The 25,309-nt window shown below is 35.3% G+C and overlaps 1 protein-coding gene across 6 annotated transcripts in view; it reads left to right on the top strand.

Annotated features, from left to right (window-relative positions):
* The window catches only part of ICE2 (interactor of little elongation complex ELL subunit 2), a 61,021-nt gene that overhangs the window by 15,000 nt on the left and 20,712 nt on the right, over nt 1–25,309 (top strand). For all 6 annotated transcript variants that reach the window (XM_079125943.1, XM_079125942.1, XM_079125941.1 and 3 more), the window contains 3 exons: nt 4,431–5,427; nt 6,230–6,405; nt 12,596–12,725. In XM_079125943.1, coding sequence (XP_078982069.1) covers nt 4,431–5,427; nt 6,230–6,405; nt 12,596–12,725 — 1,303 coding nt within the window. The remainder of the gene's footprint in view (nt 1–4,430; nt 5,428–6,229; nt 6,406–12,595; nt 12,726–25,309) is intronic.

The raw sequence follows: 25,309 nt of genomic DNA, 5'->3' as shown, positions 1-25,309 counted from the left end.
AATAAAATGTGTTATATAAATACATTAGAATACTATCAGCCCTTAAAAAAGAAAAAAAAAGGAAATTCTGTCATTTGTATCAAGATGGATGAACCTGACCTGGAGATCATAGTGTTAAGTTAAATGAACCAGGCACAGAAAGATAAATAATGTACAGAAAGACAAAAATTTGATTAGTATTAAAAATAGCTAGAAGAGGGGAGTTTTAATGTTATTATAAAGACATGGTGAATTTTGAGATGATGAATAACAAATACTTAGTTGATCAGTACACAACATATAAATGTACAAAAGCATCACACTGTCCCCCATAAAGATGAACAGTTACTAACTGTCCATACTTCATGGAGTTTACACATGTCATATACTAATTATATATTGCAGAGTTGTAAAATACTTCGTTGTATACCAGACTCAATCCAAATAGATTTCAAATCTGCTAGTCAAACCCTTCATCTAAATAGTTTATTGATATACAAAGGTGTCGCAAATGAGACAAAATAGATTTTTTTTTTTTTTAAAGAGAATCGGGGATCTCATTGTGTTGTCCAGGTTGGTGATCTCAAACTCCTGGGCTCAAGTAATCCTCCCACATCAGTTCCCAAATGCTGGGGACTACAAGTCCCCAGCATGCCATCAAATCTGGCTTCAATAAATTGTCTTAGAAGCCTGTATGTGGAGCTTACATTTCTTAATGTAAAAACATAGTAAATTTTTTATTCAACTGTTGGTTGTATAAATCCCCATTGTGTTTGTGTATTACTAAGTAAATCTGTACAGATTTATGTCTATAGATTAGAGCCCTCAACCGTGAGGTCCAGGTGAATGTGACTGTGCTTTGATACAAATTCCACCAATGTGGAGTACCCCCCAATAGTTTGTGTGTGTGTGTGTGTGTGTGTGTGTGTGTGTATGTATCATAAAACGTGTATGTATATTCATGTTTAAAATAGTCTTTAAATTCAAACTTAGATTTGAATTCTCAGTCTAGCTAGGCTTTAGGTAATTTAACCTCTCTAAGCTGCAGTTTTTTTCTTTACATAAGAGAGAAGTAGTGGAACCTACTTCATAACCCTGTTGTGAGGGTTAAGTTTGGTATTATATATAAGATGCTGGGCACAGTTTGTAGTGTAGTGTGCATGTATTAAAAACGCAATGATGTCATCTTGGTAGGGGTCAATATGAGGTTTTAATTGGTCTCATATTCAAGAATTTTTAAGTTTGAAAGGGAACAGATGAGTTTAGTTTGATTGGTATAGAAAGTATTTGGTCAGATTGTTAATCCTTTTCAGCATACTTAGTAGCTATGTGACCTTGGGCAAATTACATAATCTGTTTAGTTTGCTCATCTGTAAGATGGGTATGATATTACCTAACTCACCGGGTAGTTTGGGTTTAAAGCAGTTAATTCATGTAAAGTATTAGATTGACAGTTGGCACTGTAAATTTTAGCTTTTAGTCTGTATATTTTAAAGTATTTTCTCTATGATTATTCTGTTTCTAGAAAACTTCATTTGTTCATTCTGCAGGTATTTATTGAATAGATACTGTTCTGTGCACTGAGGATACAGCAGTGAATGAGAACAAAGTCTTCTCAGAACTTACATTAGTAGCAGATTCTTAATGAAACAGCAACAAAGCAGATAGTGATATACTATAGAGAAGAATAGAATAAGTTAAAGGAGATAGATGGATGGGAATGAGACTATTTTACATTCATGACCAAGAAGGCCTGAGGACAGGCCATATGAATAGAGACTTGAATAAAGTGAAGAAACAAACAAAATTTTAAAGTAAAATATGAAAATGTTTTTCTTACATTTAAGAACTCACACAGGGATGGGGGTTGTGGCTCAGTGGTGGAGCGCTTGCCTAGCATGTGTAAGGCACTGGATTTGATTCTCAGCACCACATATAAATAAATTTTAAAAAATGAAGGCCCATTGACCACCAAAAAAAAAAACAAAAGCAGAATTTTAAGTATATTGGCCTTTTGCTTCTTATACTTTTTGTTTTTTTCTGTTTGCTGTTTGCCTAATATTTTTTATGACGTATAGTGTGTCACAAAGGACTTCCAAATTTTCTTACGTTTTATTCTTCTACATTTTACTTTTAAATGTCTACCTAAAACTTATATTGGTGTGAGGTGAATGTCAGGAGGTAGCAAGTGCTATAAAGAAATATGAAGTAGGTTAAGAGGGATAAAAAGTGACAGAGTGACTTCTTTAAGTAATGATAGACCAGGTAAATTGGACCTTCCCATTACTCATGACAACTATAAGAGCCAGACTGAATATAAAACTTCCTCTCTTAGAAACATCAAAAAACTAAGATGGTGAGGAATTACAGACAGAGCTGAAATAATGGAGAAGAAAGGAACATAGGAGGAATAAGCCTGTCACTTAAGGTCATTTTTGCCCTGGATTGTATTTGCCAGTTCTGAAGAGGCAACTGAGAAATGAGCTGTGTGCTATTGGCAGCATCACAGAACTAGGGGAACAGAAGTCAGAATTCAGTTTTCCACCAAAGACTTAGACACCACAGGGCTATGCCACAGGAGTAAAGGTAAACCAGAAGTAAAGGAGCTTTCTCAGATTTGTAGCCTAAGTTTTCAGGCCACATATTTGGAGGTAGATACTTCTGTATTGCTAATGTCTCTACTAGACTTCTAGCAAAAGTAAAAGAAATAATTCTTAGAGGAAAGTACTGTTACATGAATCCTCAAATTATGATACTTCTGATTTTTAATGTCTGCTATTGTAATTTTTGTTGCTAAGTATTCTGTAATTCTTTTTATTTTTCCTTTTACCCAATAGTTTTTGATTTGCAAGTGCTTGGGTTTATTGTTTAAAATTTTCTTAATGATTTCTAATTTTATTTTCTTCTGAACAGAGAGTAAGACCTTAGCAGATTCTGCTGTGCATTATATTGAGATTTTCTTTATATGTTAACTTATAGTCCATTTTTGGAAATGCCCTTTGGATTCTTGGGAGGGAAAAGGTATATTTTTGTAGTCTCTACATGTAATATTTGTTTTCAGTCATTCTTATATATTTGTTTCAATAATTTAATAATTTTCATACTTAATATAGAGACAGTGTATCATTGACCAGGTACACTTGTTTCTGTCAAATTTTTCTTCTATTTTTCATTTCGACTATATATTTTGATCTCATATTTAGTATGTCATAAATTCATGACCATTATCTATTGTCACATGGGTATCATCTTTCAACACAGCATTCTTCTTTTTTCTAATGCTTTTTCCATTGAATTCTGCTTTTTGCTTTATCTAACACTAACATTGTCATTCTTCTTCTTTTTTTTTTTTTTTTCCTTAATGTCATGTCCCTTTGTTTTGTTTCTAAACTTTTTGTGTTGGAATACCTAATGTAAGCAGCATATAGTTTAATTTTACTCTTTTACTAAATTTGGCATTTTTTTTGTTTTACTGAGAGCTACCATTTATTGGAAGGCTACCTACTGTGCCAGGCACTATGCAAATAAACTTTTTTGTACATAGTTTCACATTTAATCCATGGAATAAATCTAAGAAGTAACCCTCTTATTCCTATTTTAGAAGTGAGGAATTTGAGGTTAAAGAGGTTAAGTAACTTATATAGGTTGAACTTCCTTACTATCTGATTGCTGTTAGAATCTTTCTCTCAAATCTTAAAGGTTAGTGGTATTCATATGTGATAACCTAATTTCCATGATATTTATCTAAAGTGTTCTGCCACATTGCGGAGAACTCTTCGGTGCTTTTTGTCTATTTGGGGAGGGAATAATTCATTTCCGAATAAATTAAAGCCATGTGTAGTTCTTCTGTGACCAGAACAGTACATGAAGAACCATAATCTCAATGAGTTCATGTCCTAGGATACAGTATAACCCTGTCCATCTTTGCCCCATCTTGCATCTTACATTACTCAAAATTGTTTTCCCTGAGTAGATGAGGAAAAAAACTACTAATTGATGTTAGGAATGCACTAGAGGTAGCAACATTTCTCTGGCTATGTTAGAAAATAACTTCCTCACAGCAGCAAACAGGCTTTCCTATAGTTCAGCTAAGTCCAAGTGTCTGCAAGAGTGCATAAAGTGGTATAAATGAAAACCTGTCTTCCTGTGGTCCTCTCTTTTTTTTTTTTTGATTAGTGGAAAATTCTCTTGAGATGCAGTAGTTCACAATTCCATGTTTTCTGTGCTATTACAATTTAGCAAATTATTTTCCTGAACATTTCAGTGGGAAAGTCAGGCTAATAGTGATTATAGTTTATTGACATCTTAAGCAAGAATCTTTTATCAACATTAGACTTTTCTTTCTACTTTAAAAAATACAACTATATATGTGAGGGATAGGAACATTAAGAAATAGGTGAAACGTGCCCTAAAATTTTTACTAATAAGTTACCAATATATTTTCTTCCAAGACATCTAATGAAGTTAATGAGTGCCGAAAAATTGAGACTCTTGAAAATTTGGATCTGGATTTTGATGATGATGTCACAGAACTTGAAACTTTTGGAGTAACTACTACGAAACCATCAAAGTCACCAAGTCCAGCAAGTACTTCCACACTGCCCATCATGACAGATACTTCCACTGCTCCCAAAGCAGCAGCTACACCTGTGGCACCATCTGCACCAGACATTTCTGCTAATTCTAGAAGTTTAACTCAGATTCTGATGGAACAATTGCAAAAGGAGAAACAACTGGTCACTGGTATGGAAAGTGGCCCTGAAGAATGCAAAAGTAAAGATGATCAGGGACGTGTATCATGTGGTGAAAAAGTAGCCAGTTCTGACAAGTCTTTGATGCAAGATAATGAGTTGAAAACATCTGATGCCTCACAGTTAGAAAGTTCCAAGGAAATTGAAAACTCTAATGAAAAGGACATGAGTACAGATATGGTATATACCAAAGATGAAAGGCTAAATGTTGTAGATAACATCGAAAATTCAAAGGAAAAGCCTTCTACATCAGAAACAGCTAAAACTGAAAAAGTGATTCCTTGCAATAGTGATACAGATGAAGACTGTTTAATCATTGATACACAGTGTGAAAATAATAGTGATGGAAAATCAGCTGTTGTGGGTTCTAATTTAAGTTCTAGACCAGCAAGTCCAAATTCTTCCACAGAGCAGGCTTCTATAGGTAACCAGACCACTACTACTTATAATTCTGAAGAGTCATGTGTTTTAAAAAAACCTATCAAACGAGTATATAAAAAATTTGATCCAGTTGGAGAAATTTTAAAAATGCAGGATGAGCTCTTAAAGCCCATTTCCAGAAAATTACCCGAATTTCCCTTAATGAACTTAGAAAATTCTAAACAACCACCTATTTCTGAGCAACCCTCTGCTCCATCAGATGCCTCCAGTTGGCCAAAATCTGGATGGTCTTCTGCATTTCAGAAGCCAAAAGGACGTAAGTAAATATTTACAAAGAAGTTACGTTGTTTTATCTATTCCTTTTCTTAGCTTTTTCTCCCTCATTCTTTTGCAATCTCTGTTATAACCTGTGTTGTAATCTTTATCTAGTCATTGGTACTGAATCTTTCAGTCTCCTGATCATTATTTCAGCTTTATGAATATTGTATCTAGATATGTACCAGAGGTTTATAGGTTTTATAACTTATGTTTATCCAACATGTAAGGTGGCTACTAAGCTATAGGTAATGTGTTTTAGCAAACTAATGGAGTGGAAATATACCAAATATAAACTTTGATCAGTCCAGTATTTATACTATAAATAGTTTGTTACTTTTGAATTTTGTGAAATAAATGTAAATCTCCTCCTCAGCTCTGCATAGAATAGGAGTAACATTAATTTTTAAACTTTTTTTTTCCCTTCTAATATGATGTACTGTCTCAATAATTTATACTTTGCCTAGAGTTAATGAAGGTAATACTTAGAAGGAAGAGAACTGGATTGGGGGTGTAACTCAGTGGTAGAGCATTTATCTAGCATGTGTAAGGCCCTAGGTTCTATCCCCAGCACTGGAAAAAAAAAAAAAAAAAAATAGAACTTTAAAACTTTGATTTCAGCTAGATTTGTAACAGTTCCAATAAACAGAAATGGTAAGTGTGAGCATCAGTTAGGTAGAGGAAGTTGACAGTAATATTGGTAGAAGCTTAAAAAATAGTGAACTGAATTGTTGTATACTGAATTATAATGAATAAAGGGCTGATGTATTTTAAAATAAAAATGAGAAATATTATTTTTAAAGGATTGCCATATGAACTTCAGGACTATGTTGAAGATACATCGGAATATCTAGCTCCTCAAGAAGGAAATTTTGTTTATAAGTTGTTTAGCCTGCAAGATTTGTTGTTACTTGTGCGTTGCAGCGTCCAGAGAATAGAGACAAGACCACGTTCTAAAAAACGGAAGAAAATCAGAAGAGTAAGTTGTTATTTGGGGAGTTAAAATGGGTAGCATAGGGAAATCATCAAAAAATATGTAATATGCCATTAGTATGAAATTTAATTTTAAATTGTTGATCACTGTTACAGTGTTTTTTAGTAAATACTAAGATCAGTTTTAGTGTTTAATGATGCATAATAGTCATAAATGCCAGTAACATCCTTGCATGGACCATACCAACTTAAGAAAAGCTTTGCCATCAGAGATTTGACCTTGACTGGCATGTGTATTCCTATTTACTTTGAGAATTTAGATTTCCATGATGACATACAAACCCATTTCTTTCTTTCTTTGCAAATTTTCTTGACTTGTTTTAAAAGTACAAGTTTTGATAGATAGGCTATCACACACATTTGAAGTACTTCCAGGATTGTTAGAAGACCAAGTCTCTCTTCCCCTGTTGTTTGAGGATTTGGTATAAACATTTTCTTCAGTTTAAAAATTTTTTTGAGTTTTTCTATTTGGTATTTTTCTCTATTTGATAGTTATTTTCTCTATTTGATATTGGAAGTTCTCTCTAAGACTAGTGAACATTTTTTTAGAAGCTTCTATGTTATAATTGATTATGTAAGAAGTATTAAAGCTTTTTGCCTTTTTTCTTAAGAATTGTTTTCTGTTGTGTATATTTGTCACGTTATACTTTTTTTTTTTTTAATTTGGTGTCTTGCTATCTAAACCAGCACACAATAAAAATCATTGCTGTCCACTTTAGGTTTTCATTGTGTTTTGCACTAGGGATCAGATGAATAAAGAATATTACTGTTTTCTACCACTTACCTTAAAGAATAACTAAAGAAAAAGAAAAGTATTAATCTTTCCATACTACTAACAGCAGTGTGAGATACTGACTACCATGATATACTCCAAGGCTAACCCATCAGATATAGGATGTATGCTTTGTCCACCAGAATCCACTGGACTTCGTAGAACTTCTACTTGATAATATTCTTATGCTTTGTTAAGTACACGGGAAATTGTAAAATATTAAATTTTTAAATCATCAAATTCTTAATTCTCATAATTTAGTTTTCATTATTGGTTCAAACTTGAAATTTTACAAACCAAATGATTTTGAATTACATGTGTCAGGGAATGCTTTTTTTCTTTCTTGGAGAGGGGTGCTAGGGATTGAACCCAGGGCCTCACCCGTGTTAGTCAAGCGCTCTACCTCTGAGCTACATCCCTAACCCCTGGCAAGTGCCTTTTATAAAAGAAAAATTAAGGAATGACAAATTCTATGACTTCTCTGTTAGTCTTCTCCCAGATAAATGCCCAAAATCTCTGAATTCAGAAATTTTACTTTGTTAATTTTTCTATCTCATCTGTATTTAGTTGGGACGAATTTAATAACCATAAACTTGAAAACTTGTAATGTCAGTTCTATAGATTGTATTTTCAAGGTTTTATTTCTATAATTCTTACTTTCTATCTCTTTTATTTATTTTGGGATTAACCTCATTTCTTTTACTTCCTACCCTCTTAACCCATACCACTTTTTTTGTTTTGTTTTGTTTTGTTTTGGTAATAGGGATTATTACCAAATGTTTGAACCCAGGGACAGTTTACCACTGAGCCACATCCTCAGCCCTTTTTTATATTTTATTTTAGAGGCAGCATCTTGCTGAGTTGCTTAGGTCCTTGCTCAGTTGTTGAGGCTGGCTTTGAACTCTCCATACTCCTGCCTTAGCCTCCCAAGCTGCTGGAATTGCAGGCGCGCACCACCCTGCCTGGCTATAACTTTGTATTTCTCCTTTACAGGGCTATAACGTTGTATTTCTCTTTTAGCCTATAGCACTTAGAAATTGTGGATGGCTAGTATCTTAAATAAGAATAGCTTAGGGAAATTTTGGATACTAATTTAGTTCTTAAACAATATAACTTGGCAAGAACCTTATCATTCACTGGACTCAAGTGAAATTGATAAATGTCAAGACATAACCTTATAGTAGATTCATTCTTCATCAAGGTGTGTCAAAACAATTGAGCTCCAAAGAATATCTGGATAGAAATCTCATATTTCTGATTGTGTCATACCCAGAGAAAAGTTTTAAAAATTTCAATTAATGCTTATTTTATATGTAATGTTTAGTACACATGGTTTAAATCCCAGAGTAGAATGTATGCTCCTTAGAATTATGTCTCATTCATCTTTGTTTTTTTTTCAAATGTTTTATGCCATAGGAACTCAATAAATATATTCTGAATAAATAAGAAAAATTGAGGAGTTGGGAGACCAGGAACATTGTTAGGGAAGAGAACTTCAAGAGGGTTGAAGCATTAGTGTGATTTTTTTTTTTTTTTTTTTTTTTTTTTTTTTTGATACTGGGGATTCACTGAGTCATATCCCCAGCCCTTTTAATGTTTTTCTTTTGAGACAGGGTCGCACTAAATTGCTGAGGCTGGTTTGGAACTTGTAATCCTCCTGACTCAGCCTCCTGAGTCACTGGGATTATAGGCCTGCACAGCTGTTCCCAGCAAAAATTACTTTCGATGCTACTATTTAAGTAGGTAAGGATACATCCTCATTAATATTCCTATCTAAAAACCAGCTTCAAGCTTTAAAATACTTAGAATTCTCTTTAACCTTTGCTGTTCAAGAACCTTATCTTGCCAGGTGTAGTGGGGCACACCTGTAATCCCAGCTACTCAGGGGGTTGAGGCAGGAGAATCACAAATTCAAGGCCCCTGTGAACAATTTAGCAAAACCCTATTTCAGAAAACCTGGGTATGTAGCTCATGTTTATTAGCATGTTCATTGCCCTGAGTTCCATCCCTAATACCACCTAAAAAATAAAAAGAAACTAACTCACCTCTCTTTGGTTTTCCCCTGACACTTTAGTTGTTATCATGGTTGAGATTTTAATTCCCGGTATCATTTACACTTTCTCATCAAAACTCTGCTTAATAAGAGCTGCATTTTAGAGAACCTAAAACAGCAGCCAGTTTCAAGTGATGAAATGAAGCAGCTAATTTGGATTGTAAGATAAAACTGAAATTCTGAGTTCTATTCATAATTATGAAATCCAGACCAAGTAACTTTAGATAATTTGATATTATCTGTTATTGACTGTTACAGTTAACTGCATATCCTAAGTGCTATATTCAAAAATGATTAAAAGTTTTAGATTCAGTAATTTAAAATATGTAGGCATTGTAGAGCCAGAATAAGGATTTTTATTTGTTTATTTGTTTATTTTGGCACTGGGGACTGAACCCAGGGGCACTTAACCACTGAGCTATATCCCCTGCCCTTTTTATTTTTTATTTGAGACAGGGTCTCGCTAAGTTGCTTAGGGCTTCACTAAGTTGCTAATGCTAGTCTGGATTTGTAATCCTCCTGCCTTAGTCTCCTGAGTCACTGGATTATAGGCTTGTCCCATCAGGCCCAGCAGAATCTGGGGTCTTTTTTTTTTAAAATCCAAAGCATTTTCTTTTTAATTTTAATTAAAAATCATAAATTTACATAGGGCAATGTTGTTTGATTCATTTTGTTATTTTTTTTCCCTTCCCCCCTCCCTCCCACCCCTCTTTTCCCTCTATACATTCCTTTCTTCCTCATTCTTACCACCCTCCTTATCCCTAACCCTAAACCTAACCCTAACCCTAACACTAACCCCTCCTACCCACCCCCCCGTATGTCCTCATCCGCTTATCAGCGAGATCATTCGTCCTTTAGTTTTTTGAGATTGGCTTATCTCACTTAGCATGATATCCTCCAATTTCATCCATTTGCCTGCGAATGCCATAATTTTGTCATTCCTCATGGCGGAGTAATTTTCCATTGTATATATATGCCACAGTTTCTTTATCCATTCATCAACTGAAGGGCATCTGGGTTGGTTCCACAATCTGGCGATAGTGAATTGAGCAGCTATGAACATTGATGTGGCTATATCTCTGTAGTATGCTGATTTTAAGTCCTTTGGGTATAGGCCAAGGAGTGGGATAGCTGGGTCAAATGGTGGTTCCATTCCAAGCTTTCTGAAGAATCTCCATACTGCTTTCCAGAGTGGCTGCACTAGTTTGCAACCCCACCAGCAATGTATGAGTGTACCTTTTTCCCCACATCCTCGCCAACACCTATTGTTGCTTATGTTCTTGATAATCGCCATTCTAATTGGGGTGAGATGAAATCTTAGGGTAGTTTTGATTTGCATTTCTCTTATTACTAGAGATGTTGAACATTTTTTCATATATGTGTTGATTGCTTGTGCATCTTCTTCTGTGAAGTGTCCATTTCCTTAGCCCATTTGTTGATTGGATTATTTGTATTCTTGGTGTAGAGTTTTTTGAGTTCTTTATAGATTCGGGATATTAGCGCTCTATCTGAAGTATGAATGGCAAAGATGTTCTCCCGCTCTGTAGGCTCTCTCTTCACATTACTGATAGTTTCCTTTGCTGAGAGAAAGCTATTTAGTTTGAATCTATCCCAGTTATTGATTCTTGCTTTTATTTCTTGTGCTATGGGAGTCCTGTTAAGGAAGTCTGCTCCTAAGCTAACAAGATGAAGGTTTGGGCCTACTTTTTCTTCTATAAGATGCAGGGTCTCTGGTCTGAGAATCTGGGGTCTTGAAAGTGCTAAATGTTGGGGAAAATAGAAGGCAATTAATAGTATTGATGAAAAACTACTAGCTATGAAATATCTATTTAAAAAATATATGTAAAGATTTAGGAGGTTTATATGAAAAACAGGAAGACAGAACCAAGAAAAGCTTCACCTGGGGAGAATAGACTAGGAGCCACCTATCACATGGAAAGGGAAGTAGTGAATTTAGTTTTTATGGTATAGGAATCTTGATTTTAAATTTTCATTTAGGAAAGATACAGCTATTCAGGCCTTCCTTTCCCATGGCTTCCTGGAGATGGCAGTAGAATACATATAGAAATTAGAATTGCATTTAGGATATAGTTAATGTGAAACTTGAGTGCCACCCCAGATTCTACATTTTTAAATGATCACCAAGTTATTTGTGTGCATATTGACATTTAGGAATCACTCCTTTAAAGTTTTACAAAATTCAGAGGTGATCATATAAACCATTCTGTTTTACATGTTGATTAAAAAAAAACATTTTTAACTCTATTTAAATTGTTCTTATTACCACCATTATGCTAAATCCATCAAGTTAGTCACCTCATGAAAACCTAGAATTCAGCAACATTGATGAAATATGTTCAAATCTGTCTGTAAGTGCAGTATCTTAGGATAATTTCAAAAGTGCAATTTAGCCATGTCACTCTGAGTAAGTTCCTTAAATCATGTGTTTCTTTTTCTGCAGCTGACAGTAGAGTTCTGGTAAGAGGAGAGTTGGGGACTGGGGTTGTAGCTCAGTGGTAAAGTGCTTGCTTAGCACGCTGGAAGGTCTGGGTTCAATCCCCGGCAACACAAAAGAAAAAAAGAAGTAGAATTTTATCTGACAAATGTGAGGACAGTGAATAAGACTAATGTTTTATTATTTCACAAATATATATTTTTTACATATTCTTTAGTGTTTATAGCCATTTTTTTGTGCATGGTTATAGTCATTTTACTTAATTTATTTAGAGTACTAAACAGTAAAATCTATATGGATAATCTATCAGATAGTGTCTAGAATAAACTCTTTTGTATTAATGAAGATAAATGACATCCATAGTTGTTAATGTGGTGATTAATGCTCATGCATTTATAGGATAAAAAAACCGCTCAGAGTAATTTAGCCTGAGACTATGTAACTAATGCTTAAAAGGGCAAAAAACAAACAGACAAAAAAAACTTATAATTTTTATCCTCTTGAGAATTATTAGTAAATAGTACAGCATTGCTTCCCAGCATCTAGCTTTGAACCTTTGGACAATTATGTATGATAGGCTCTGTTCCAAGGATTCTGTCAATCACATTCCCTAACCGAAATAAAATATATATGTATGCAGGGAGGTACACTGATTTATATTGGGGATGGGGTGGTCGTGAATAATCTCCCCTACTCATCCATCTTTTCTTGCCTGAATCAATCAAGGGTTCTTCTGTCCATCAGGTGCAAATAAGTTCATCTTTCTGTCTGAATCCTATCCTGTATGAAAGGATAAATAAGATTACCTGAAAGCCTTTGAAAGCTGAAAAGCTATGTAGGCAAATATATTTGTTATTAACAGAAAATTAATGGAGCTTTGAAAAATTGTATTGCAGCAATTTCCAGTTTACATCCTACCAAAAGTAGAATATCAAGCTTGTTATGGAGTCGAAGCTCTAACAGAAAGTGAACTTTGTCGCTTATGGACTGAAAGTTTATTGCATTCCAACTGTTCATTTTATGTTGGTAAGTTATACAAGAGTCTTCTTTTTAATTCTCTTATAGATGCATATATTTAAATTCAATTGTAAAACTTCCATCCTGTACTTTTTTGTTTTTATTTTTCTAATTGTGTTAACATTCCTCTTAAACCCCCATTCCTATTCTAGATTTAACCTGCAAAGTGAAATTAGTGATATTAAATGTTTCATTTTTCCCTCTTATTCCATATCAGTCTAGCTATACATGAGTGTCAAAATAGTCTTTTGTTTTAAAATTCTTATTTAATAGATAATTGACTAAAAATATAGATGTGTTTTCTGACAAGATTTTTTTTAAAGTACTATTTAATTGGTTTACTATTTAATTGATTTATACATATGTTTTGAAATTTTCTTATAATGACATTGTCTTAAAAATCTCACGTTAATGAAATGACTTTTTACTTTTTGATTTTAGTGTTTTACGGGGGAAGAAGTTAGGCAGGTGTTTGATTGACTGTGTTCATGTACAGTTAACATACCTCATGTGATAGATTATTTGCTGACCATTATTCATATTATTCTCTTCCATTGAAATGCCTATCCCATACATCTCTGTTCATTCCATATATCTCAATCCCTCCTAATCATCCCAGGTTGCCCCTCCATGTAGTCTTTTCCTTTTTCCCATCACTCATTGTACTCATTGCATTTCACCTGTCTGTCTTGTTACTTTCTACTTTTTGTTCTGTCTTACACTTGTCTCTTTTTCTTTTACTTATCTCTTTTACTTTATAATAAGTAGTTTGAGGTTAGTATGATGAAACTTTGTATTTACATAGTAGGTAGTATAATGCCTTGTATGTAATAAGTGCTGTGTATTTTTCTTGCCTAGTCCAGGAAAAGTTAATAACTTGGAATTTTTCTCATATTTTGGTTAATCAATATTTTGTTTTCATATTTTATCAAAGTAATAATGAGATAATAGGTGCACTCCACACAACCCAAATAGGAAGTAGCTAAATGCACTTCTTGGTGTTTACTACCCCTCCACCTCCTCTTTTATACACAGTGCTGGAAGTTTGTTATAGTACTTTTTATCAGTAACCGGAATCTTTAATGTTTCTCCAGGGACTTCACATTAACAGGCTTTTTGTCAGCTACTTGATAGCAATTGCAGCCACATCAACTTTAGGAAAGGACCCAGCAAAAATTTATCAGTGAACTGAACTTTTTAAAGTATTGACAGATGATAGAGATTCATTTTTTAAAAATATTTTTTAGTTGTAGGTAGACATAACTTTTTTTGTTTTTAATGTGGTCCTGAGAATTGAACCCAGTGCCTCACATGTGTTAGGCAAGCACTCTACCACTGAGCCACAACCTCAGCCCCAAGAGATGCATTTTTTAATGCTGAGTTTAACAGCTAAAACTACCATCATCGACTGTGTGGATTACTTCACCTGAAGTATTCTTAAAAAAGTTCTAGGTAATCATTGCCACATGTTCTGGTTTTCCTCAGTGAATCTTATCCACATAGAGCCATTCATTTTAATATGATGGGATAATGTGTTTGGTTTCTGTGACAACTATTTGATTAAAAAAAAGAAAGCGTTGTATATGGTTGTGGGTTTTTGACTTGTTTTGCATTTTGATATGAATACATTTGTTTATTGTTTTGGTACTGAGGATCAAACCCAGGACCTTCTATATTCCTGTGGTAGGCACATGCTCTACCACTGAGCTATACCTCATGTGGAAGTATATTTCAAAGCGCTTGAGATTTGAGGATTTGCTTTATTTTGTTTTGTTTGATGTTATAGAAATTTTTAGGAAAAATTTCAAGCAAAACATTTGAAGGGCTTGTCAAAATGGAGCTTTCTGACACCAACCATAAGTGCCTGACTTAATAGGTCTGAGTTAGGACAGAGGCTTTTCATTTCTAACGTGTTCTCAGATAAGCTGATGCTACTAGTCTAGGGATCACACTTTGAGAACCACTTCTATAGCTCATAGATTCTTTTTTAGGAAGCCTAAGTACACTTGTTTTTTTTGTTTGTTTGTTTGTTTGCTTTACTATAAACATGTTCCCTTCTTTCCCTATAGTACTTTTTTTTCCCCTACATGCCCCTCAAAAACATTGATTTACTTTTTTTTAATGTGTATGGTAACTGAAAGGTACTTTACCACTCAGCTATAACCCCAGCCCTTTTAATTTTTTTGAGACAAGAGTCTCACTAATTGCAGAATCTGGTCTCAAACTTGGAATCCTTCTGCCTTAGCCTCCTTGGATTATGAACATGAACCACCATGCCTAGCTAAGATTTACTCTTTTAAGAACTTCTGTATCCACCCTCCAATCCTATAATATTTTTCGATTCTGTATAATTGGCAGATCAGCAGTCCTCACAGGGCACAATTCTTCTAAGTATAAATATCAGTTATTACAATATATTAACAGTGAGTAATTGCATATAATCTTCATTGCTGGCTCTAATCACTACATAGATAGTAGATGCATATCATAATCACTGGCCTTTTATGCCACTTTCATGATCTGTCTGTGATTGATGAGTATGCACCTATTATTGAGTTCATGTTCAGAAAATGAAGTATACAGTTATCTTCAGTGATAAATCCATGTAATATTTTGTAAAAATGGAAAATCAAAAAAGGAAATTGGGCAACAAAGATTAAAATAAAGCAAATAAACAAAAATTAATATTGTTGGAAATGAAATTTGAATCATACTTACCTGGAGTTATAGAAGAAAGTACTGACAATACAAGTGTTGACATTCCCTCTCCTCAGGAAATTCTAGATTTTCTGCCAGAGGAACTCAGTAAAGGCTACTCTGTTGACATAAATGAGGAAAATTGTTGTGACATAAAAGATGAAGAAGTGACAACAGCATAAGATTCTATATTAAAGGAACTCCTGGAGATACTTCATGACATTGAAAACTCAAAGGATATAGTGTTGAAAGCTGATCCTAACTTAGAAAAGATAATGACATTTCACTGAGGCACAGAAAAGAGTCTTCGTTTCTATCATGGGTTATATAAGAAGGCAAAAAAATTATTCATAATATTCTTGATAAGGTTTTTATTAATAAATAATTTATTCTCTGAGTTTTTCATGAGACAGGAGGTACTAGGGATTTGGCCGAGAGATACTTTACCACTGAGCCCTATCCCCAGCCCTTTTTTTTGAGACAGGGTCTCACTTATGGTTGGTGCATAGGGTCTCGCTAAGTTGCTGATGCTAGCTTTGAGTTTACAATCCTCCCGTCTTAGTCTCCCATCACTGGGATTACAAGCATGTTACACCATGCCAGTCTGGTTTTTTAAATAAACTAAATACATATTTTTCTATTTTTTCATTTCCCTATGTACTTAAAATTCATGGAGAATTTGTTTTGACAAAATATTTAAAGGTGGTAGAATAATCATAGTTTTTCATATTGATTATTAAACTTGCTCGCGTGGTTTTAGCCAGTATGATCATTTTTATGGTCGTGCCCTGCAAGCAAAGCAAGGACTACTTACGTGTATGTAGGTATACATGTGTGAATGCATGTATATAAAGCCTTTGTACTATACAAAGCAGTGCCTTCCAACTTGGCACATCTGAAAAACATTTGTACAATATACTGTGATTTACAGAGGAGATGGCTTGTGACTGGAGAGCATCGGCTAGAAAGCTTTTACCTTCCCAGTCCCTGCTTAACTGCCTCAAGGACTAAGGAAATAAGTATCTCAGGCATACATTTAATTAATTTGAAGCTCTCAGGTTAGGAAACTCCAAGGTTGATAATTGTAATCTTTTTCTTTTTCTTTTTTTTAAACATATATTCAAATAATCTTTTGGAAGATTTAATGGAAGAAAAGATTTCATATATAACAGTAACAAAAATATATTAATATATTAATAACAGTAACAAAAATATATTAATATTTTTATTATATTAATATAAATTATATTAATATTTTTGTCCATAAAAATGTGAGATGTATTAAAAATAAAAATTAAAATACCATGGAAGCCAAAAAAATAGCCTTTCTACAAATAGAAGGACCATATTATTTTGTAAATTAATTTGTAAATTTAACAAAAATCTCAAAACGTAAGTTTTAAGCTCTATCACCTGATGCTAAATTTAGTGAAAAAAATAAACATATAAGTGGGACCAGCACTAAAACACATTAAGACTTTTTTAAAAGCCTAAATAATTGAAGAGTATCATATTGGTCTATTAGCAAAACAGAATGCCCAGATGTAAGTACACTCAGATACATATAGAAATTGAATGTATAAAGAGAACATTATCCCATATCACTGTGAAAAAAAAGAAGTCAATAAATATTATAGGAATGAGTAAAGTAATACCTTGCCTTACCTCATATACCATGATAAATTCCATAAGTACCAAAGATATTTTTAAAATAACACAACTATTAAATAATAAGAAGAAAACTTGAAAATTTTTTCCTTACAAATCTGGAGTTAGCAAGAACTATCTAACCTTTCATGACTCAAAATCCCAAGTCATACATTATTTCACTGGTACTTTTTGTTACATAAAAATCATTTTTTTTATGGAAAGAAGCATCAAAAACAAACTTAAAAAAGACAACTAAGGGAGATATTTACAGCTCATATTACAAAGAGTTATTCTTCCTAACATGCAAAATCATAACCCGTTCAAAACAAAAAGGAAATAAAATTTGCTATCAGTAAACAACAAGATAGTTAACTTCATTCATTAAAAAAGAAATGTAAATTAAAACTGTGGTTGAAAGACAGTTTTCTCTCTCTCCATTGGCAAAAATCCAAAGTTAGCTGACGTACTCTATTGATAGGACTCTGGAAGGGAAAACATTTACTCACACATTCTGACAGCGGTGTGTTAAAGTCACCCAGAATTATCGTACCCTATTGATAAGACTCTGGAAGGGAAAGCATTTTCTCACACATTCTGACAGTGGTGTGTTAAAGTCACCCAGAATTATTGTGTTGTGGTCTATTTGATTCCTGGAATTGAGAAGGATTTGTTTGATGTATGTGGATGCACCATTGTTTGGTGCATAAATATTTATGATCATTATATCTTCCTGATTTATGGTTTCCTTAAGCAATATGAAATGTCCTTCTTTCTCCCTTCTGACTGACTTTGGCTTGAAGTCCACTTTATCTGATATAAGGATGGAAAACCCCCGCTTTTTTACTGAGTCTGTGTTTGTGGTATGTTTTTTCTCATCCTTTCACCTTCAGTCTGTGGATGTCATTTTCTATGAGATGAGTCTCTTGAAGGCAGCATATTGTTGGGTCTTGCTTTTTAATCCAATCTGCCAGTCTGTCTTTTGATTGAGGAGTTTAGGCTATTAACATTCAGGATTATTATTGAGATAATGATTTGTATTCCCAGTCATTTTGGCTTATTTTTGGTTTTTAACTTGACTTGGTTTCTCCATTGATTGGCTTTACTTTTAGGGTAGTTCCTCCCTTTGCTGACCTTCATTGTTGTTTTTTATTTCCTCCTCATTGAATATTTTGCTGAGAGTGTCCTATAGTGCAGGCTTCCTGTTTGTAAATTCTTTTAACTTTTATTTCTCATGGAAGGATTTTATTTTGTCTTCAAACCTGAAGGTTAGTTTTGTTGGGTATAAAATTCTTGGTTGGCAACCATTTCTTTCAGAACTTGAAATATGTTGTTCCAGGCTCTTCTAGCTTTTTGGGTTTGGGCTGAGAAATCTGCTGATATTTGTACTGGTTTCCCCCATATGTAATCTGATGCTTTTCTCTCACAGCCTTCACAATCCTATCTTGATTTTGTATGTTAGTCATTATAATGATAATGTGCCTTGGTGTGGATCTGTTGTAATTTTGTACATTGGTGTTCTGTAATTATCTTGTACTTGATTTTTCATTACATTCTTCAGGTTTAGGAAATTTCCTGATATTATTTCATTGAATAGGTTGTTCATTCCCTTTCCCTTGGTTTGTATCTCTGTGCCTTCCTCAATCCCAATAATTCTTTTTTTTTTTTTTTTTGGGGGGGGTGCTGGGGATCGAACCCAGGGCCTTGTGCTTACAAGGCAAGCACTCTACTGATTGAGCTATCTCCCCAGCCCTCTGATAATTCTTAAATTTGGTCTTTTCATGACGTCCCATAGTTCTTGCAGATTTTGTTCATGGTTTTTTTACCAACTTTATTTTCAAAATTAAATATTTTATCTTCATTGTTGGAAGTTCTGTCTTTCAAGTGATCTAGTCTGTTGGTGATGCTTTCCATTGAGTTTTTTTTTTTTTTTTTTTTTTTAAACAAATGGGATACATGTTGTTTCTCTGTTTGTACATGGCGTAAAGGCATACCATTTGTGTAATCATAAATTTACATAGAGTAATGTTGTTTGATTCATTCTGTTATTTTTTCCCTTCCCCCACCCCTCTCACCCCTCTTTACCCTCTATACAGTACTTCCTTCCTCCATACTTGCCCCCCTCCCTAACCCTAACTCTAACCCTAACACTAACCCTTCCCTCCTCCCCATTATGTGTCATCCTCCACTTATTAGCGATATCATTCGTCCTTTGGCTTTTTGAGATTGGCTTATCGCACTTAGCATGATATTCTCCAATTTCATCCATTTGCCTGCAAATGCCATAATTTTATCATTCTTTATGGCTGAGTAATATTCCATTGTATATATATACCACAGTTTCTTTATCCACTCATCAATTGAAGGGCATCTAGGTTGGTTCCACAGTCCGGCTATTGTGAATTGAGCAGCTATGAACATTGATGTGGCTGTGTCTTTGTAGTATGCTGATTTTAAGTCCTTTGGGTATAGGCCAAGGAGTGGGATAGCTGGGTCAAATGGCGGGTCCATTCCAAGTTTTCTAAGGAATCTCCACACTGCTTTCCAGAGTGGCTGCACTAATTTGCAGCCCCACCAGCAATGTATGAGTGTACCTTTCTCCCCACATCCTCGCCAACACCTGTTGTTGCTTGTATTCTTGATAATCGCCATTCTAATTGGGGTGAGATGGAATCTTAGGGTGGTTTTGATTTGCATTTCTCTTATTACTAGAGATGTTGAACATTTTTCCATATGTTTGTTGATTGCTTGTAGATCTTCTTCTGTGAAGTGTCTATTCATTTCCTTAGCCCATTTGTCGACTGGATTATTTGAATTCTTGGAGTAAAGTTTTTTGAGTTCTTTATAGATTCTGGAGATTAGTGCTCTATCTGAAGTATGATTGGCAAAATTATTCTCCCATTCTGTAGGCTCTTTCTTCACATTGCTGATAGTTTCCTTTGCTGAGAGAAAGCTTTTTAGTTTGAATCTATCCCAGTGGTTGATTCTAGCTTTTATTTCTTGTGCTATGGGAGTCCTGTTAAGGAAGTCTGATCCTAGACCAACAAGATGAACATTTGGACCTACTTTTTCTTCTATAATCTGCAGGGTCTCTGGTCTGATTCCGAAGTCCTTAATCCATTTTGAGTTTAGTTTCGTGCATGGTGAGAGATATGGGTTTAGTTTCATTCTGTTGCATATGGATTTCCAATTCTCCCAGCACCATTTGTTGAAGAGGCTATCTTTTCTCCATTGCATATTTTTGGCACCTTTGTCTAGTATGAGAAAATTGTATTTATTTGGGTTTATGTCCGTGTCCTCTATTCTATACCATTGATCTACCTTTCTATTTTGGTACCAATACCATGCCGTTTTTGTTACTATTGCTTTGTAGTAGAGTTGAAGATCTGGTATTACAATACCCCCTGTTTCACTCTTCCTGCTAAGTATTGCTTTAGCTATTCTGGGTTTCCTATTCTTCCAGATGAATTTCATAATTGCTTGCTCTATTTCTGTAAGGTACATCATTGGGATTTTAATTGGAATTGCATTGAATTTGTATAGCACTTTAGGTAGTATGGCCATTTTGACAATATTAATTCTTCCTATCCAAGAACATGGAAGATCTTTCCATCTTCTAAGGTGTTCTTTAATTTCTTTCTTTAGTGTTGTATAGTTCTCATTGTAGAGGTCTTTCACCTCTTTTGTGGGATTGATTCCCAAGTATTTTATTTTTTTCGAGGCTATTGTGAATGGGGTAGTTTTCCTAATTTCTCTTTCTGAAGATTCATCACTTATGTATAAAAATGCGTTGGATTTATGGGCATTGATCTTGTAACCTGCTACTTTACTGAATTCACTTATGAGTTCTAAGAGTTTTCTGGTGGAATTTCCAGGTTCCTCTAAATATATAATCATGTCATCAGCGAACAGGGATAGTTTGAGTTCTTCTTTCCCAATTCGTATCCCTTTAATCTCTTTGGTTTGTCTAATTGCTCTGGCCAGAGTCTCAAGAACGATGTTGAATAGAAGTGGTGAAAGAGGGCATCCCTGCCTTGTTCCAGTTTTTAGGGGGAATGCTTTCAGTTTTTCACCATTTAGAATGATATTAGCCATGGGCTTAGCATAAATGGCCTTTACAATGTTAAGGAATGTTCCCACTATCCCTATTTTTTCTAGTGTTTTGAGCATGAAGGGCTGCTGTATTTTATCAAATGCTTTTTCTGCATCTATTGAAATAATCATGTGATTCTTGACTTTAAGTCTATTAATGTGGTGAATTATGTTTATTGATTTCCTGATGTTGAACCAACCTTGCATCCCTGGGATGAAACCAACTTGATCATGGTGCACTATCTTTTTAATATGTTTTTGTATGCGATTTGCTAAAATTTTGTTGAGAATTTTTGCATCGATGTTCATTAAGGATATTGGTCTGAAATTTTCTTTCCTCGATATGTCTCTGTCTGGTTTAGGTATCAGGGTGATATTGGCTTCATAGAATGAGTTTGGGAGGGTTCCCTCCTCTTCTATTTTATGAAATACTTTGAGAAGTATTGGAATGAGCTCTTCTTTAAAGGTTTTGTAAAACTCGGCTGAGAACCCATCTGGTCCCGGACTTTTCTTTGTTGGTAGGCTTTTGATGACTTCTTCTATTTCAGTACTTGAAATTGGTCTATTTAAATTGTTTATGTCCTCCTCGTTCAGTTTAGGCAATTCATATGTCTCTAGAAACCTGTTGATGCCTTCAAAATTTTCTATTTTGTTGGAGTATAGATTTTCAAAATAGCTTCTAATTATGTTTTGTATTTCAATCCTGTCTGTTGTGATATTTCCTTGTTCATTCCGAATTTTAGTGATTTGGGTTTTCTCTCGTCTTCTCTTTGTTAGTGTGGCTAAAGGTTTATCAATTTTGTTTATTTTTTCGAAGAACCAACTATTTATTTTGTCAATTTTTTGTATTGTTTCTTTTGTTTCAATTTCATTGATTTCAGCTCTGAGTTTAACTATTTCCTGTCTTCTACTACTTTTGGTGCTGTTCTGTTCTTCTTTTTCTAGGGATTTGAGCTGTAGTGTTAGGTCGTTTATTTGTTGAGTTTTACTTCTTTTATTAAATGCGCTCCATGAAATAAATTTCCCTCTAAGTACTGCTTTCATAGTGTCCCAGAGATTTTGATATGATGTTTTTTGTTCTCATTTACCTCTAAGAATTTTTTAATTTCCTTCCTAATATCTTCTGTTATCCATTCATCATATAATAGCATATTGTTTAATCTCCAGATGTTGGAATAGTTTCTGTGTTTTACTCTTTCATTTATTTCTAACTTCAATCCATTATGATCTGATAGAATACATGGTAGTGTCTCTATCTTCTTGTATTTGCTAACATTAGCTTTGTGGCATAATATATGGTCTATTTTAGAGAAGGATCCATGTGCTGCTGAGAAGAAAGTGTATTCGCTCTTGGTTGGATGGTATATTCTATAAATGTCCGTTAATTCTAAATTATTGATTGTGTTATTGAGATCTATGGTTTCTTTGTTCAATTTTTGTCTGGAAGATCTGTCCAGTGGTGAGAGAGGCGTGTTAAAATCACCTAGTATTATTGTGTTATGGTCTCTTTGGTTTCTGAAATTGAGAAGGATTTGTTTGACATACATGGATGAGCCACTGTTTGGGGCATAGATGTTTATGATTGTTATATCTTGCTGATTTATGCTTCCCTTAAGCAGTATGAAATGACCTTCTTTATCCCTTCTGACTAACTTTGGCTTGAAGTCCACATTATCGGAAATGAGGATGGATACACCAGCTTTTTTGCTGAGTCCATGTGCATGGTATGTTTTTCCCCATCCTTTCACCTTTAGTCTATGGGTATCTTTTTCTATGAGGTGAGTCTCTTGCAGGCAACATATTGTTGGATCTTTCTTTTTAATCCAATCTGCCAGTCTGTGTCTTTTGATTGATGAATTCAGGCCATTAACATTCAGGGTTATTATAGAGATATGATTTGGTTTCCCGGTCATTTGGTTCATTTTTTAAATTTTATTTATTTATTTGTTTGACACAACTTGTTTCCTCCTTTATTTGACAATTCCTTTAGGATAATTCCTCCCTTTGCTGATTTGCTTCTTTGTTTTTCATCTCTTCCTCATGGAATATTTTGCTGAGAATGTTCTGTAATGCTGGCTTTCTTTTTGTAAATTCTTTTAGCTTTTGTTTATCATGGAAGGATTTTATTTCATCGTCTAATCTGAAGGTAAGTTTTGCTGGGTATAAGATTCTTGGTTGTCATCCATTTTCTTTCAGGGCTTGAAAAATGTTGTTCCAGGCCCTTCTAGCTTTTAGGGTCTGGATTGAAAAATCTGCTGATATCCGTATTGGTTTCCCCCTGAATGTAATTTGGTTCTTTTCTCTCACAGCCTTTAAAATTCTGTCTTTATTTTGTATGTTAGGTATTTTCATTATAATGTGCCTTGGTGTGGGTCTGTTGTAATTTTGTGTATTTGGAGTCCTGTAAGCCTCTTGAACTTGATTTTCCATTTCATTCTTCAGATTTGGGAAATTTTCTGATATTATTTCATTGAATAGATTGTTCATTCCTTTGGCTTGTTTCTCTCAGCCTTCCTCAATCCCAATAATTCTTAAATTTGGCCTTTTCATGATATCCCATAGTTCTTGTCGATTCTGTTCATGATTTCTTACCATCTTCTCTGTTTGTTCAACTTTGTTTTCAAGGTTAAATATTTTGTCTTCAATGTCTGAGGTTCTGTCTTCCAGGTGTTCTATCCTATTGGATATGCTTTCTATGGAGTTCTTAATTTGGTTTATTGTTTCCTTCATGTCAAGGATTTCTGTTTGGTTTTTTTTCAATATCTCTAACTCTTTATTGAAATGATCTTTTGCTTCCTGTATTTGCTCTTTTAACTGTCGATTGGTGCGATCAATCAATGCTTGCATTTGCTCTTTCATCTCATCATTCAGCGCGTGCATTTGCTCTTTCATCTCATCGTTTGCTTCTCTGATCATTTTAATTATGTACATTCTGAACTCCTTTTCTGTCATTTCTTCTGCCATGCTGTCACTGGGTTTTATTGATGTAACATCTAGATTTGTTTGCAGCATTTTCTTTCCTTGTTTTCTCATATTGTTCAGGTATCATAGGACCGCTGAGATATTGCAGATTTCCTCTATTGACTTACAATGTCCCTGAAGATTTCTATATATATCCCCCCTTAGCCTTCAGTAGGCTGAAGTCTTGGAGGAAGTTGATAATGTGGTGCTCCACAAGAAAGCTGCCTCTCTAGGAGTGGTGGCCTTCAGGTGGGGTATAATCCCTGCTAGTGGGCAGAGGTGCCTCCACTTGCTGACCAATGGTCATCCAAAGGGGACCTAGGCTGTGGGCTGAGGCAAGGCCTGTTTGGGCCTGTGTCTCTGGTTTTGCCATCCTTGTGGGGAAACCTCACCCAGCAGGGAAGACTCACCCGGTGGGGAGGTGTCGCTGGTCAGTTCCCTCCTAGAGGTTCGCCTCAATTTACAGCTACTGCCTGGGCTGGGCTGCCTTCCTCTGCAAAGTTCCCAGGCGCCCGGCCCTACCTCCTGGGCCTGGGAGCCTCACCCTTTGCAGATGACTCTCCCTAGGCTGCCCTTCCTCAGAGAATCTGCCCGCAGGCCTGGAACCTTCGCTCCGCCCTAAGCCTGTCTCTGTGCGGCTCTTCCACCAAGAAGCCTCCTAGATCCTGGGACCCTGCTCTGCACCTAATCGCCTGACTATGCGGCCCCTCCTCTGAGCAGCCACCTGGGGCCCTGTACAATCGCTCTGAATCCCAGAGACCCGCCACACGCCTCTTCCTCCAGACAGCCGCCCAGTGTTCCGGTGCGGTCACTAGGATTCCAAGAAACTCACTGCGTGCCTCCACCTCCACCAACCACCCGTAGCCCTGGGCAATCAATCACTCTGAGTCGAAGTGACCCTCCCCGTTCCTCCTCCTTCTCCAGGTAACCCCCGGGGTGTTCAGGAGCAGTCGCTCTGAGTGGCTCTGAGTCCACGTGACCCGCAGCACGGGTCCTCTGGGCAACCGCCCGGAGCTCTGGTGCGGCCACTCAAGACCAAACGTCCCACCACGCTTCTCCTCCAGGCAGCCCCCCTGTGTTCAGAAGCTGTCACTTTAAGTCCAAACAACTCACCTCTCGCCTTCTCCTCCGAGCAGCCGTCTAGAGCGCTAATGCAGTCACTGCGAGTCCAAAGGACCCGCCGCTGTCCTCCTCCT

This window comes from Sciurus vulgaris, assembly GCF_902686455.1.
Source record: "Sciurus vulgaris genome assembly, chromosome: 2".
NCBI lineage: Eukaryota > Metazoa > Chordata > Mammalia > Rodentia > Sciuridae > Sciurus > Sciurus vulgaris.
Note: the sequence above shows the minus strand (reverse complement) of the source record. Positions and strands in the feature narration are given on the sequence as shown.